General features: G+C 36.4%; 5 protein-coding genes across 7 annotated transcripts in view; 1 reads left to right on the forward strand and 4 right to left on the reverse strand.

The window, feature by feature from the left end:
* The window catches only part of LOC129794014 (protein N-terminal glutamine amidohydrolase), a 69,747-nt gene extending 54,637 nt beyond the window's left edge, over positions 1-15,110 (forward strand). Inside the window, exon 6 of the transcript XR_008750984.1 lies at positions 15,087-15,110. The gene's annotated coding sequence lies outside the window, so the exon portion shown is untranslated. The remainder of the gene's footprint in view (positions 1-15,086) is intronic.
* Positions 332-9,963, reverse strand: LOC129793998 (protein brown). 2 transcript variants are annotated; one of them, XM_055834561.1, is made up of 4 exons: positions 9,920-9,963; positions 2,075-2,639; positions 1,069-1,881; positions 332-950 (listed from the first exon to the last, which is right to left on the reverse strand). In XM_055834561.1, the coding sequence occupies exons 2-4, from the start codon at positions 2,573-2,575 to the stop codon at positions 438-440; spliced, it is 1,827 nt and encodes a 608-aa protein (XP_055690536.1). In that variant the 5' UTR covers positions 2,576-2,639; positions 9,920-9,963; the 3' UTR covers positions 332-437. The 2 variants fall into 2 exon arrangements, with proteins under 2 accessions (XP_055690536.1, XP_055690535.1); XM_055834560.1 differs by having other exon boundaries at positions 2,075-2,941; positions 9,744-9,950.
* On the reverse strand, positions 4,199-4,600 carry LOC129794283 (protein GVQW3-like). Its single transcript, XM_055835068.1, has one exon. The coding sequence runs from the start codon at positions 4,598-4,600 to the stop codon at positions 4,199-4,201; it is 402 nt and encodes a 133-aa protein (XP_055691043.1).
* LOC129794018 (uncharacterized) lies at positions 7,873-9,751 on the reverse strand. Its single transcript, XM_055834592.1, has 4 exons — positions 9,392-9,751; positions 8,839-9,083; positions 8,685-8,768; positions 7,873-8,616 (listed from the first exon to the last, which is right to left on the reverse strand). Exons 1-4 carry the CDS (start codon positions 9,394-9,396, stop codon positions 8,369-8,371), a joined length of 582 nt encoding a protein of 193 aa, XP_055690567.1. The 5' UTR covers positions 9,397-9,751; the 3' UTR covers positions 7,873-8,368.
* Positions 10,329-15,722, reverse strand: part of LOC129794005 (probable lysine-specific demethylase 4B) — a 20,402-nt gene continuing 15,008 nt past the window's right edge. For both annotated transcript variants that reach the window (XM_055834574.1, XM_055834573.1), the window contains 4 exons: positions 15,150-15,256; positions 11,996-12,640; positions 10,588-11,047; positions 10,329-10,519 (listed from right to left, as the gene is read on the reverse strand). In XM_055834574.1, coding sequence (XP_055690549.1) covers positions 10,431-10,519; positions 10,588-11,047; positions 11,996-12,640; positions 15,150-15,251 — 1,296 coding nt within the window. In that variant the 5' untranslated portion in view covers positions 15,252-15,256 and the 3' untranslated portion in view covers positions 10,329-10,430. The remainder of the gene's footprint in view (positions 10,520-10,587; positions 11,048-11,995; positions 12,641-15,149; positions 15,257-15,722) is intronic.

The following is a 15,722-nucleotide window of genomic DNA, read 5'->3' on the forward strand; positions in this document are numbered from 1 at the left end:
TTTTTTTTCATGTAGATATATAGCACTGAGGCTACTTAACTAATACAAGAGCAATGTTCTTAAATGAAAAAGAAAAGAATGCGCACTTCCATGAGATTTTTAGGTGAGATGGAAGTAAAAAATGTTTGAATGGGAGAGAAGGAGAAGACGGATAGAAGACTCAAGAAGAGATTGATAGAAATAATAACACCACCTGGTATTTATAGGTGGAATTGTGTTTGAATGAGCCACATTTTAAGTATTCACATCTCATTCATCAAGAGTCTTTGTCTCTTAAGAACAAAGAACTTCTATCCCGGAGACTTTGTTTAGTGTCACAAATACAAAATTATTTAGTTTAGATTTTCTTTATTCTTTATAAAATTTATTTTTCTTGTGGGCTTGGTAGAGACTCTTAAATGCAACACACATTATGTTTAAAATAGGTGCTTGTGGTGTCAGTAGAAGCCCTCTTTTCTAACGTAGCTCCTCAAACCGAGAAAGCCCACAAGGTGAGCAATGATGAACCACAGCCCAAATCCCAGATAGTCCCTCCAGATTGTTGCAGGAGTCGTGCCGAAGGAGTAAAAATCCAACACATCTGTTCCATTCCGTAAACAGGTTGTTCCCTCGGAGCAACCGATGGTGTCAATTTCCCGCCAAAACTGCCACGAAAGTGCCTCGTTTGTGAGGTAAAAGAGCGAGATGTACTTGACGTAGGGTAAATTGATGACATTCATGTAGAATCCACCCAAGATTAGCATTATCGTGTCGAAGGGAACCGAAATCTCCTGAACAAAATTCTCATTCACGCACACCCCTGCAATCATGAAGCCATATGCCATGGAAGCCACTGAAGACAGGGATAGGCTAATTGACATGAGAATGTAGGTCAGAAAGCTACCAGAAAAATCCACTGATGCATAAACTACCCCCAGGAAAATGAAGGATTCGAGAAAAGCTCGAGGGATCTGGAATTTAAAAGGTTTCTGAATGAATGCGTCTCCCGCAGACTTACGACTCTTTCTATTTAGCTAGGAAAACGGTAGAAAGTTAGAATTTAAGCAATTTTTATGCAAAAAGACTTACCTGCATAAGAACAGTTGCAGCATAGAAGGCGGATAAACTGAACAGCCTTTCTCCAGTTTCCCTTCGAATTAGGGGTAGTTGGGGGGAGAAGGCAATGATAACGGAATAGAGACTCCCAAAAATAATTTCCGTGCAAACAGTGAAGAAAACTCCTGCAATGTCCTGCACAGCAGTTTGTGAATTTAAATTAACATTCCTGTAAAGGAGTGCCAGGATAATAGAGGTTGAAAGGTAGATTCCACTCTGTATGCTGATCTCCAGGAAAGATCGTCGTGTAACAATGAATGATCGTCTGAGGAGATAGAAAACCTGAAGGATCCAAATGGTACGTGAAGTATCTGCTGTGATCCTAAAGGATCCTTGTGAGCCTTCTGAGAAATCCTCCATTTGGCACTGTTGCTGTATGAGATTGAGATCTGGTTGTTCTGCTACGATCTTCACGTAGTACTCTATGGGATTGTAGTCTTCAGGGCATGTGAAGCCAGCTTCGTGAAATTGATCTTTAGCCTCAGCTGTACTTCCCTGGAAAACTACCCTTCCTTCGCGGATTAGAATAATCTGTGAGAAGCTATGGAAGATATCTGATGAAGGTTGATGAATTGAGCAGACAATGCCCTTTGGGAACGACTCCTGACGTGGTTCCCAGAGTTCTGTTTCCGAAGTTGCAATTTCCATCTCAAAATTCCCATTATCTCTCGATTCCCGCCCAATCCCACAGAGCTTTTTCAGTGTCTTTATAACCATCAATGCATTGAAACTATCAAGCCCAGTTGTGGGTTCATCGCAAAAGAGGAAAAAGGGTTCTCCCAAGAGCTAGAAAAAAAATTGGTAGCGTCTGCTTTTTTACTACAAAACACAAAAAAATGTTTATTTGGTACACAAAAGATAAGAAATTCTTCGTTATCTTAGAAGATTTAGTTAGAACATTTTTGTGTGCCAGAGTAAATTGATATAGAAACAATGTATTCTTCTGCAGAATTAATTAGAATGAGAAAAAATAACTCACTTCCGTTGCTAAATTCAATTTTTTCCTCTCTCCACCGGAAAGGGTTCCAATCCTTGAGGTGGCTAACGAATGCAATCCCAGTTCTGTGAGAATTTTCCTAATGGTGACTTTTCGGTGAAATTGCCCCATTTTCCGGGAATATTTAAGCTGGCAAATGAACATGAGATGCTCCTCAATGGTCAGGACATCAATTAAGCTATCACTCTGCGGTACAAATCCAGAGATTCTTGTCATTTCATCACGTCCCACATCACGCGCGTTTATTGTGAATTTTCCCGCCAATTTATTTCCCCGAATTCGACGTGAAATTGCCGCCAAAAGGGTGGTTTTTCCAGCCCCACTAGCACCCACAATAGCCACAAGATCTCCCGAAGAAACCTCCCCCGAAATATCATCGAGAATTCGCCGAACTTCCGGTGCTTTCCTCCGTATTCGCCACCAGGAATCCCTTTTCCGTGGGATGCTGTAGCTCACACCTTCCCAACGTAGAGTCACTGCCATCACTCGTGAGCACACTAAATGTAGCCATCCGGAAAAAATCACAATCTACCGCATCTTCAGGATGCTACAATACATAATTTCTCCAAGTTTAATCTCAAACCACGAGATAAGGAATCTCAGCAAACAAATCTCTTCCACGTTGAGTCTCTATTTGGTTTTTGATTGCAACAGAGTGGATGAATTTATGGCAGCAACACTACGGCATCATCATCCAAGCGAGACTGGAGCAATTGCGATCAACACCACGAATCAGGTGAATTCAGGAAGAGGTCATTGAAGTGTGCCAGCAGAAGATGTTTATTTTTCATTTGCTTTTTTTTTTTTAAGATTTCTGTGCTGATTTGCTTCAGAATTATTGCAACAAATCTTGAAAAATTTTTAATTTTTGAATCTTAAAAAAATTACTGAATTTCTCAAATATTTTTTTATAAGAAAATTCATATGATTAACAAAGGTTTAAAAAAAAATGTTCATATAAAAAAAATGGAACTAATATTAAAAAATATAAAGACAGTTTTTGTTTTAAATATTTTAAAAGATTTTAAAAAAGAAAAAAAAAACAGTTCTTTTGAATTGTCTTTACCGTCAAAAATCAATTGAATAAAAAAATCTTCTTAATTAAAATTTGACGAATTTTTAAGAAAAAAAAATATTAAATAAAATAAAATTACTAAAAATATTATGAAAAGATAAACTTTTTTTTTTTTTTTTCATTTAAAAAAAAAGCCCAAATGGACCGTGCTTCATTCAAAGAATCATTTACAAAATTCTTTAAAAAAATATATTTGAAAATATGGATGAACATTGATTTAAAAAATTATAAAACAAATGATTTAATAAATCTATAATTTTCTCAAGAAAATAAGTTCCTTTTTGTATCAAGATTACGAATAAAAACTTTCAAAGAAAGTTTAGACCTATAAAGGAATTTCTATTTAAGAACTTCATTAAATTCTAATTAACAAAAACTAATTACAACCTCATATACGTAACTGATAAGGGATGGTCACGTTATTTTGGAAACTTGGGGACTTTCAAGAGCGATTTTCAAGCTAATTTTGAAACCAAAAATTCGAAATTTGCTTGCACTCTTGTTAAATGGCCAAATATTGATAAGAATTCAGTATTTTCGATTTAGAAAATAAATTTTTGTGCTCAAAAAAATTATTTGAAATTTTCACATTTTGGCCATTTTGTTCCTGTAGAGTTTCCAAAATAACGTGACCATCCCTTAATTCTCTAATAATAGTGCAGCATAAATTATAATAGCAAAGTTTGGGGGAGGGGGTGTACAAAAGTTTTCGTCCTAGTGGACCATCTATGAGTTAAGTAGAAATTTTCTAATAAATCTTTTAAATTTTTTATTACAGTCGTGACCTCGTGGTTGGACCGTCGTCAAAATGACTTCTCCGCGGTAAAACGGCTTCAGAATGAAGAATTTTGCCTTCGCAGTGGGACAATTAGTATCCTACTTTTTCAATAGTACTAATTGTCCCACTGCGAAGGCAAAATTCTTCATTCTGAAGCCGTTTTACCGCGGAGAAGTCATTTTGACGACGGTCCTACCACGAGGTCACGACTGTAAATCTAAAGAAATTTCCATTTAAACAATACTTTTCTCCTTCAATCGGAATCACTGGCTTTTGCTGCCTCTCTTGTGCTTGAGACCCATCGTCCACCGACCTTCACCATGCCTAGGCTATCACGTAGAATCCTCAGTGCACTCCCAGGTGAAATATTCAGCATCTCAGCCAGTTGATTCTTAGTCAGACGATCATTCTCTGCAATTAGATCTGATACCCTTTCGACAATCTCATCACTGGTGGCGTCTGCAGGACGTCCTGTACGTGGTTCATCGGCTACGGTTTCCTTGCCAAAGCGAAATTGTCGTGCCCAGGCTTTTACGGTGGAAAAGGAGGGAGCATCCGTTCCGTAGACGGCCTGTAGGCGTTTGTGAATCTCACTCGGAGATGTTCCTTCTTTTGTGAGGAATTTTATCACTGATCTATATTCTATTCTATCCATTTTTTTTAATCTATCTTTCTACATTTAAACTATATATATTTAATAAAATATGTATAATAAAGGCCTGGTAAGCCTACTTGAATTAAATGTCAAATTATGACAATTTGAAAGCTCTTGCTCGACTTAAGGGGTAAAGCTACATCATGCAGTGAATTTAAGCGAAATTTTAACATCTCTGGAAGCTTTAATACCAGCTCCAATTCATTACTTCCGGTTGTAATTTTTTTTTGGAAAATAGGAAATTAATCAAATTAAATAAATTCCAGCATAAATAAATTTTATGCTGAAAGGACAACGAATGCAAGAACTTTACTTCTTAAATTTCTTCATCTTCATATTGAATTGAGGAGTGTGGAGTAGAGACCGAAGTCGATGGACTTTTCGTGGACGACGACTTGATGCAAAGTTTGTATCGACTTCGACGACTAAGTTGAGTTAGTCAGTCGAGAATAAGTCGACGACGACTCAACGACTTAGTCGACTTATATGTAGGTACAGGAAAATTACAGAAAAATTCTTATACAGAGCACTACAAGCATCAAGTCTGTAGTTGTTAAGAATTATTTTAATAAATTATCGTCACCAAATTGTTTTCTCTTATGAATGCCGACAAAATCCAGGTTATATACAGGATAATCTGGGTTTTGTCGGCAGACTGTCTGCCGACAAAATCCAGATTATATACAAAATAATCTGGGTTTTGTCGGCAGACTGTCTGCCGATAAAATCCAGGTTATATTAAGATATTTTTAGTTATTTTTAGTTTTTCCATGAATTAAAAAAAAACTACAGTGGGACCCCAGTACAACGACCACTCAGATGTTCTCTTCACACTCATTATTTTCAATGCGCGAGAGTAGCTCAACCAAGTGGTCTGTACTATAGGGGAGACCGGGGTAAAAAAAGTCAATTTGCATAAATCCTTATCTGCAGGATTCCCCAAGGTCAAGAAAATTTTCTCGATAGGTCATTCTTATAGGAAATTTCCTGGCCTACAACTTTGTCTCAGACCACTTTTCTCTATCTCCCCGGGAAATATGAGTTTTCGAGCTTTTCCTGAACCCTTCCGCTTCTGACTTTTAGCTGTGATTCTTTCTTCAAAGAAGCACAGCTTCTGTGTACACTCCAAAATGCAAAGTCGTCAGATCGGGCTCAAACTTGGGATAAGCACGAATTAGGGTCTCTACATTCCAAAAAACGTATGCGCCAAAAATCTGTCCGTTTGTCCGTCCGGCCGGCCGGAACCTTTTGCTTAATTACAAGAGAACGGTGATAGATAGAGACTTCCGGTCAACGGCAAAGTTCATATATCGGGTGGAGGACATACGATTATGATGTCAAATCCAACCCCCCACCCCTCCGTCCGCCATTTTGGATAACCCCTAAATTTTGTTTTCGCTATATCTCAGGCCCTATTATAGCTAGAGATCTGAAATTTTGGTATGTTGAACGGGCCATCAAGACCTTTCCAACGATAACTCATTTTCGAAAATCGGCCAAGCCGTTTAGCCAATATGGCCGTCACAATTTTTCATCGAAAATCGGCCATAACTCGAGAACGGCTTGACCGATTTTGATCAACTCGGGCTCAAATGAAAGATTTTAACGAGCCCTACAACTGCTCGCAACATCGCAAGTTCAAAAAATGACCACAAGTGGCGCTAAAATCGAAAACAAAATTTTCGATGAGTTTTCGATGAATATCTCGAGCACGGCTTTATAGAATTGCTTCATATTTTGATATGTAATATTTGACTATAATATCTATCACCATGCCAAAAATGAAGAAAATCTATGTAGCCGTTCATTTTAAAGTTGAGCCGTTCGTTTTAAAGTTAACATGTCATATCTTGAGTCGCATAAGTTCAACGCCCCGCGAAGCGGGGCGTTTTATATATACACACGAGGTAAATTGTCGCTTCGCTCCAATTTACCTCGCCCCGCTTCGCGGGGATTTGTTGCGCTTCGCGCAAATTTTCGAATGAGAAAAATTGTGACGAAGCATGCACTTAACAATATCAAAAAAAATTGTAAAGGGAAAAAGTGAAAATCACACAATATTTATGGCGCCAAATTCAAAAAGTAGTCAAAAGAGCATGAATTTTATATGGGGGCTATGTGAAGGGGGGCTTTGGGAGGAAAATGAATGCCGTTGGTAAAAACCGCCTGGTATCTGGAGTCTCTGTACCAAATTTCATCACGATCGGACCAACGGCGTAGAAATGCATAGCTGAACAGGAACGAAATTATGGAGAGACCTTTCTTTATTATATAGATATAAAAGTAAAGTAAAAATGTATAGATATATACATTATATATACATATAAAATTGCAAAGATAAATATATATAAACTGCAAAGATAAAAATTAAATATAGCATGGATGGAACAGTATAAAGCGAAAGAACGGTAAGTAAAACTTACGGGCTGTGATTCTTTCTTTGTCAGTGAAATGTGAAATTGACTGAAAATTGAGGATGGGCAAATTTTGAGGAAGTCTTTCTCGCGTACCGAATCACAGCCAATGCCCACGATTAAGCATTTTCACAAAAATGCCCCTGGAGCTGTATTCTCTAAGCGGGAGAATTATCCCGTGATAAATTCATGAAAGCTTTTCACGAAATCGTATTCTGCAAGAGATGAAAATATCCCAGCGATATTATCACGCTCATGGTTTGAGGTTATGTTTTTCTCTTCAACTTTTTGCGGGGAAAAGTATAAAAATTCTTATGAAATGTAATGAAATATTCTAAAACCCATTAAAATAGCATTGCTCCATCGTGGAGATAGGTTCTAGTGCTATTTGAGATGGAGAAAATTGAAATAACATAATAATTTACACATTTAATTATTGGATTATACCATGGAATTCAAATTATAAAATTCCCGCCATGACAAATTCAGTGCCAAAATATCATTTGAGGTTATGTTTACTTTTTTCCCTTTCTCCCGCAATCTGCTATGAATAATAATGCCCATTTTATTTGCACTTAAAGTGATACAAAGCTATTTATTCTTATTATTTTTGAGTTTTAGGATGATTTGAGACGATAATTAGTGCAAATCACCCAATAATTCATAAGAGAGCTTTGGATTTGACATCTTCGAAAAAGCTCTACACAAAAATTGTCATCCACTTTTCACTCCCCGCAACAGAATACAAATTCGAAATTCGGAGAAAACGAGATTGTGAAAAGTTTCACATGAATTTATCACCGGCGTGATATTCTCCTGCTAAGAGAATACAGGGGCTGTATTCTCTTAGCAGGAGAATATCACGCCGGTGATAAATTCATGTGAAACTTTTCACAATCTCGTTTTCTCCGAATTTCGAATTTGTATTCTGTTGCGGGGAGTGAAAAGTGGATGACAATTTTTGTGTAGAGCTTTTTCGAAAATGTCAAATCCAAAGCTCTCTTATAAATTATTGGGTGATTTGCACTAATTATCGCCTCAAATCACCCTAAAACTCAAAAATAATAAGAATAAATAGTTTTGTAGTGTTTTGTATCAGTATAAGTGCAAATAAAATGGACATTATTATTCATAGCAAATTGCGGGAGAAGGGGAAAAAAGTAAACATAACCTCAAATGATATTTTGGCACTGAATTTGTCATGGCGGGAATTTTATAATTTGAATTCCATGGTAGAATCCAATAATTAAATGTGTAAATTATTATGTTATTTCAATTTTCTCCATCTCAAATAGCACTAGAACATATCTCCATGGTGAAGCAATGCTATTTTAGTGGGTTTTAGAATATTTCATTACATTTTATAAGAATTTTTATACTTTTCCCCGCAAAAAGTTGAGGAGAAAAACATAACCTCAAACCATGAGCGTGATAATATCGCTGGGATATTTTCATCTCTTACAGAATACGATTTCGTGAAAAGCTTTATGAAACTTATCACGGGATAATTCTCCCGCTTAGAGAATACAGCCCCTGGTGTTTTCTTCGATGAGCCGCTTTTCGGATGATGTCTCCTCTTCGCATTTGCTTTGACTTCCGGGCCTTTAAAAAAATGAAAGAAATCTTAAGAAAAACTATTCTAAATATATTTTTTTTGTTTTTTTTCTCACTTTCCATTTCCGGGACATTATGTTGCTTATGTTCGGTCCCCAGACGGAAGCCCAGGCACGGATAGTTTTGTGCTCCAAAGTTATCTGAAAATAGGAAAAAAAGTGGGATAATTATGAATTTTATGAAAAAATAGGAATCAGAGTAATTACATACATTTTCCAATGTTGCCAAAAATTGAGGCAGAAGCAAGCAGGGCATCCAGGCACGGCATCCGGGCAGGGCATCCGGGCAGGGCATCCAGATAGGGCATCCGGGCAGGGCATCCAGGCAGGGCATCCGGGCAGGGCATCCGGGTAAGGCATTCGGGCAGGGCATCCGGGTAAGGTATCTGGGCAGGGCATCCGGGCAGGGCATCCAGGTAGGGCATCCTGAAAAGGGCGTTGTGTTCCAAAAACGATCTAAAATTAAAAAGAAATCAATTAATTGTTGTTTTTTTCTCGTTTACGAAAGTTATTGATTTTACTTTACTTAAGATAATTTAAGAAGATAATTAATTAATAGATAATAAGATAATAAGATAGATAATAAGATAATTTTTTTACCATTAAGAATTTTTAGATCAAAATAATGAATTTTCTCATTGTTTTCTATCAATTTCATCAATCTGATACTACTTAAACATTCCACAAAAGATATTTGTAAAAACTAGTAGGATCAAAAAGATAAAATTACCCAAATTAATTAAGAAAATCGTAAAATTACTTACCGCATCTCTATTGTGTGAATTTTCCATCATTTTTGCACTCTCAAATCACAAACTTCAGAAACTGACGAATTTTTGAAGAAAATCGCGGAAATTTTCTGCACCCATGCTGAACGCTCCCGAAGCGCGATAAATCCACCCGAACGAAAAACTAAACTGCGGACAAAATTTTAGCTGCCGACCGGCCTCGAAACATATTTTTGATGGGCTTCTGTTCTGAGCCAATAAGAGGTTATACCATCCCCTTGATCTTATAGAACAAGTGATTGTTGGTTACCTTTTGAATTATATCAGGAAAGAATTAGAATTGATTTTGGCAACTTCCTTCGCCCACTCAGAATCCCCAATAGATTACCTTGAACGAGATCGTGTAAAGATTAGAATCACTTTTGCCCACTTCGCTTTCCCCAATTAGAAGCCCTCTGAGGTGTTCAATGAAATACCTTCAATAGAAGAACACAATTAATAAACTCCAACCGGCGCGAAGGCCAGAAAATGTTGGGAAAATTTGCAGTTCTTCCTTCTTCAAACCTTGGGTTTTCTCCAGATTTTTCCGCAGCACACGCACAATTGTCCACTCAAATTGATAAAGAATCTTCACTTTACTTAAAAGACTTTATTTTCCACAGAAAGTTCTGGAAGTTAAATTAGAGAAAAATCCACACGACGTTGCTTCTACCAACTTTTATTCAAGAGTGACAAGAAGATTTACAAAAGGCTCTTAATAATAACTGAGAATGTACAAACTTGTAAAGGAAAGGGAACTGTGAATTTGTGGGGTCATTGCCCCCAAAGAGAATAAGAGTTTAGAGGGAGATGGTTAGTACAGGAGGAAGAGAGATGGCTATTGATGCATTTTTGGAGAGAAATTTGGCGCCCTTTTTAATTTCGGCAATTGGCGGGAAATACTTTCGCCAGTGGCGTAAACATGATATATGACCATTTTTATCCATCAAGTTACTGAATTTTACAAAAAAAAAAAACAATTTTGCCTAATAATACTGCTCACAAATTAAATTACATCACATAAACAAACCAAAAATTATCCTTTTTTGGGCTTTTTTTGTCGTGGTTGCCCTGGGACTCCACTCCGGCGCCTTTTTTTTGGCCTCTTCTTCCGGATTTCTTCGCCTGTTTTTTTTTTAACAAATTTTCAATGAATATTATAAATTCTCAGTTTTTTCGTCACAAAAACTTACCATCTTCTGATTCGTAACGTTCCTCATCGGGATTCTTAATTGTCAATGCCTCCGTTAGGGTGGTTTTCACCTCTTCCGGGATATGAGGATTTTTCTGAATATCCTCCATATCCAGATCCGGATTGCGGTCCTTGAAGGACTTTTTTTTATTGCAGAGCAAATCCTGCTCAGATGGAGGATTTGCCGGTAAGATGACATTCGCTGGGCCTTCGGGATGGACACCCATATCATTCCCCATGAGCCATGCCTCATAACGTTCCGGTTGGAAACGCTTCACGAAGGTATCCATGGAAATTTGAACCATGTCATTGGTGCAAAAGCACTGACTTGCTCTCTTGCCGTACTCAATCCATCGCGGCAAAGCGAAATTTGTGGCTTCGGCACAATTGAAGCCATGATTAAAGCCCGAATGGTAACCAAAGGGAAATGTTATTATGATCTCCCCCGCTTCTTGTGTTATCTGCAGAAAGAATTTTAAGAATTCTTTTTTAAAAAGACTTTTCTTGACGATTTCCTAGAAAATTTCTTTGGTAAAATAAGGCTAACTATCGAAAAAAAAATTTAACTTTAAAGTAAAATAGAGATTTTTTTAATCTCAAAAAAAGTTAAGTGTTTGAGGTTTAAAGGTTCTGCGTCCTTTATTTATAGAGATTCGACGTTTAATTAAAAATTTCAGCGTTTTAATGTAAAATTTCAATATGTACTTAAGTATGAAAATTTCAATATTTAAATGTAATGATTCAGGGTTAAAAAAATTTCAGCTTTTGAATGAAATGTTTCAGGATTAAAAAATGAATATCAATTATTTCTTGGGTTTATATTGAAAAATTTCAATAGGTATCTAAATGGAGCAAATTTTGGGAAACTAACTTGGGAAATTTTAAGAGTTTCTGTATTAAGTAATTACGTAGTTGGTCTAAAGAAAATTTCAATATAAATTTTTAATTTTTTTTAATGTATGCAAACAATTAGTAAGAAAATTATATACATTTCAATCTAAAAAATCAGTATTAGTTATTTTATTGATATAATGTTTCATTACACAATGTTTCATTCAAAAAATTAAAATTTTCAATTTAAATATCTTAAATCCTTTTCTGTTTTATTCTAAAAAATCTTTTCTAAGCCTTATGTTAAAAGCTTGCTGAATACTTTAAAATTTTCACAGAAAAAATTTTTTTTTCAATTTATGGAAGTTTCAGTTTTAGTTTTTTCCAATTCAGATTCTGAAATCTTTGTAACTGTTCCAACTCTCAATGTTTCAAAATATGAATCCTAAAATTTCAACCAATTTTTTTAAGGTTATGTTCCTAAAATTGTCTTGCATTTCTTTAAAGAAATTAAAAAAAAAATCTGTGAAAATTTCAAAAATTTGCACAAGCAAAGAAACAAACAAACAAAAACTTACCTTATTGTATGGAATGTTGTGCTCCTTCAGTATTTGCGGATCAATGAGTGTTGTTTTGTGCCTGAGGTAGGCATTGCAGTTGCTGTGACTGGCCTTGAAGTAGGAATTGGCCATTTCCTCCATTCTCCTCCCCATGGCCGGTGGGACGGCGTACCATGTTTTTGGGGCACCAAAATGGATATAATTTATTGAATATAAATCCATATCTTCGGTGTGCCACACAAACGTCGTCTTCCACATGCCAAAGTACAAATAAGACGTATTGACGCCCTCAAATTGGATCCCGTAATCTTCATTGACGAGATCCAAGATCGTCCCTAACTTACTAATATTCCACTCCTTCATTTCCGGATCAAACAGCGTCCCACTCACGTCTGCCCCGTAAATTGGGACCACCGTCTTAATGTTTTTCCAATACTTTTGCTCCAAATCGTCAAAACTGTTATGTGCCGGCGTACGGTAGGCCTCCTGTTTGGACATCTCCGCAAATTGCTGAATTGTCATTGAGCGCTCCGGAATGTTTATCTGCTGGTACAATCCATTCTTTCCAGCGACGACTTGCCTTATTGGCGCCGGAATTTTAATTTTCATTTTATTGATGTCGTACCCCGCCTTGCGTGTAACCCATTCAACTGGAGGCACGATCTTTTTTTATTTATCAAGAAGAGAAAAACATCGATGAAACATCACCGTTAATATTTCACACATTGAATGGGAGAAAAATAATACAACAGTGGCGTCATTTTTTGTTGGCAAATTCTTTTTTCGGATTTTCTTAACTGAGATTCTTGATTCTTTTTTTTTCATCTTGCACGCATGTTTCGATTATTTCTTCAAACGTGATTTTGTAATTGATATTAAAAATAAATAAACCCCTTTTATTGCATTTCATAAATGTGAAGAAAAATAAAAATTTACGTATTTGTTAACCCATTTTAGCATTGGTTGTTCTTTTTTCTTGAACATCCATGGTTGAATGATAAATCTTTAATTTCATCAATAATCATAATTTTAGCTGTGTTTCTTTCAGACACAGCTTTTGTGTACCGAGCAAAATCGAAAGTCGTCAGATCGGGCTCAAACTTGGGATGAGCACGAATTAGGGTCCCCACATTCCAAAAAACGTATGCGCCAAAAAAATTTTTTTCCGGCCGTCCGGCCGGCCGTCCGCCGTGGTTCAACCATAAATTGCAAGAGAACGGTAATAGATAGAGACTTGCGGTAAACGGCAAAGTTTAAAAGTCGACTGGAAGACGTCCGATTATGACGTCAAATTTTACCCCCCACCCCCGCGTCCGCCATTTTGAATAACCTCAAAATTTTGTTTTGCTTATATCTCAGCCCCTGTAATAGCTAAAAATCTGAAATTTTTATATGTTGTAGGGGACATCAATACCTTTCCAACGATACCTCATTTTCGAAAATCGGTCAAGCCGTTTAGTCAATATGGCCGCCACAATTTTTCATCGAAAATCGACCGTAACTCGAAAACGGCTTGACCGATTTTGATCAACCCGGGCTCAAATGAAAGCTCTTAACAAGCCCTACAACTCTCTAGAACATCAGAAGTTTCAAAAGTGACCGCTAGGGGGCCAAAAATCAAAAACAAAATTTTCGATGAGTTTTCGATGAATATCTCGAAAACGCCATTATCGATTTGCTTCATTTTTTGATATATTATAGCCTACTATAACATCTATTTATAAAAAAAAAATTAAAAAAATTTATGTCGCCATTTTGAAAATATTGAGTTCCAACTTTGACATGTCATATCTCGGGTTCTACAAGTCCGATCTTGATCAACTCAAGCGCAAATGAAAGGTTTCGTGAAACCCTACAAATGTCTAGAACATTGCAACTTCGAGAAATAACCGCGAGAGGCGCTAAAGTCAAAATCAAAATTTTCGAAAATTTCGAACTCGAATATTTCGAAAATGCCATTATCGATTTACTTCAAATTTTAATATGTTATAGATGAGGTTAAGACCTTTCCAACGATAGCTCAAAATCGAAAATCTATGGAGCCGTTCCCGAGATATGGCGTTTTAAAGATTTCTTGGGGGATGACTTTTCAACTTTTCCCGACTTTGCGCGTATTAAAATTAATTTACGCTCTAGTTTGCTCTCACAAAATTGGTACACTGAAAGAAACACAGCTCTCGTAAGCTTGGTCAGCTTACCAGTACATTTTAACCTTTTTCGAGTATTTCTGCAGCATAAACAGACTGTGAGTGTTAAAATAATTTCAAATTGTCTCAATAAATTTAAATTTGGCGCCATTTGAAGGCTCGAAGAATTCCAGAGGTGGTCACTGGAAAGTTCCAAAATGTCAATGGAAAAATAGACTGGAAATCATGACAAAATGTCAATGATAAAACTCGTCAGATCGTTCTGGATTTCAAAGCAGACGGGCACGCGAAGGTCCGCGCTGCTCAGTGAAATAAGTGGGTTTTATTTTAATAGTGAGCATTCACAAAAATTCATACAGCTGTGCTAATTAGTTTATGAAAAAAAAAGTAAATAAATCTTATTTAAGACACAAAATGGAAATATGAGTAGCATACTGTGCTACAGCGCAATAGATGGCGCTGTACGTTGGATCGGAGTTTTAAAAAATATATATAGCAACACTTCTTCCGATCCATTCCGAATGATGACGTCACGCATCATTCGGATGGAATTCGGAAGTGTTGCTATGTATGTAATTTGCATACAGTTTCGAGATCCTTTTTTTCGGGAATTTCTGGGAAGTTCCTTTTAAACAAAGGAATTTCTGAACGTTAAGAAATTTTTCTCAGGATAATTTTTCAGGAGGTCTTGGATAACTCTTTTCAGGTCTTTTTGGACATTTTCTTTCAAGGAATTTCTCAAAATATTCATTTCAAGACATTCCGGATAAACTTATATTCATGAATTTCTTATTTAAAATTTCCAGATATATATTTTTTTAAATTTATTATGGATGTTTTTCTCGGAAATTTCTGAACGTTCGTTCAAGAAATTCCGGACAAATCTTTTTGAATTTCTCAACAAAATCTCTTTCTAAACTTCTGGAAAATTCTTTTCAATGATATTCTTGGTTTTTATCAAGTACTCTACGTTGATACCACTGCTTAAAGGAAATTAAAGGAAATTATTAAAGGTGTTGACTTACCTTAGCTAGGCCCGCTTTGTGAGCCCCTTGGGACTCCATGTACTGGAGGAATTTAGGGAAGTCTTTAAATTCCTCCCACGTTGGCTTAAAAATCATCGCCATGTTCTCTGAAACGAAAAAGAGAAAGAAAGGGACACGGCGTCATTACTACAGCGCTGCGTACACTTTAAAAGAAATCAACATCGTGAGTTTTTAAATTACACAGAAAATTCCAATTCAAAAATCCTTCATAATATTTTCCTATTTTATTCCTCAAGAAAATCAAGAGAAAAAAACAGTCGATACATTTACAGATGCATCATATTACATTATTGCATTGAACTTTGCCGTTGACCGCAAATCTCTATCTATTACCGTTCTCTTGTAATTGAGTTTCAAACTATGGACGGACGGCCGGAAAAGTTTTACGGCGCATACGTTTTTTGGAATGTGGGGACCCTCATTCGTGCTCATACCAAGTTTGAGCCCGATCCGACGACCTTGAGTTTTAGAGTGGACACAGAAGCTGTGATATTCTTTTCTTCGAAAAAATCACAGCTAAAAAAGAATCAAAAAAGGTCACATAGCGTGTTT

This window comes from Lutzomyia longipalpis, chromosome 3 (assembly GCF_024334085.1).
Source record: "Lutzomyia longipalpis isolate SR_M1_2022 chromosome 3, ASM2433408v1".
NCBI lineage: Eukaryota > Metazoa > Arthropoda > Insecta > Diptera > Psychodidae > Lutzomyia > Lutzomyia longipalpis.

Excerpts from the sequence above, each read along its gene's own strand:
- LOC129793998 (XM_055834561.1), bottom strand. The coding sequence starts at position 2,575 with ATGGCAGTGACTCTACGTTGGGAAGGTGTGAGCTACAGCATCCCACGG. Across the intron at positions 1,882-2,074 it reads AATTGAATTTAGCAACGGAA|CTCTTGGGAGAACCCTTTTT; the intron begins GTGAGTTATTTT and ends TTTTTTTTCTAG. Across the intron at positions 951-1,068 it reads CTGCAACTGTTCTTATGCAG|ATCCCTCGAGCTTTTCTCGA; the intron begins GTAAGTCTTTTT and ends TTTAAATTCCAG.
- LOC129794283 (XM_055835068.1), bottom strand. The coding sequence starts at position 4,600 with ATGGATAGAATAGAATATAGATCAGTGATAAAATTCCTCACAAAAGAA.
- LOC129794018 (XM_055834592.1), bottom strand. Across the intron at positions 8,769-8,838 it reads TTTTGGCAACATTGGAAAAT|ATAACTTTGGAGCACAAAAC; the intron begins GTATGTAATTAC and ends TCCTATTTTCAG. Across the intron at positions 8,617-8,684 it reads TAATGTCCCGGAAATGGAAA|GCCCGGAAGTCAAAGCAAAT; the intron begins GTGAGAAAAAAA and ends ATTTTTTTAAAG.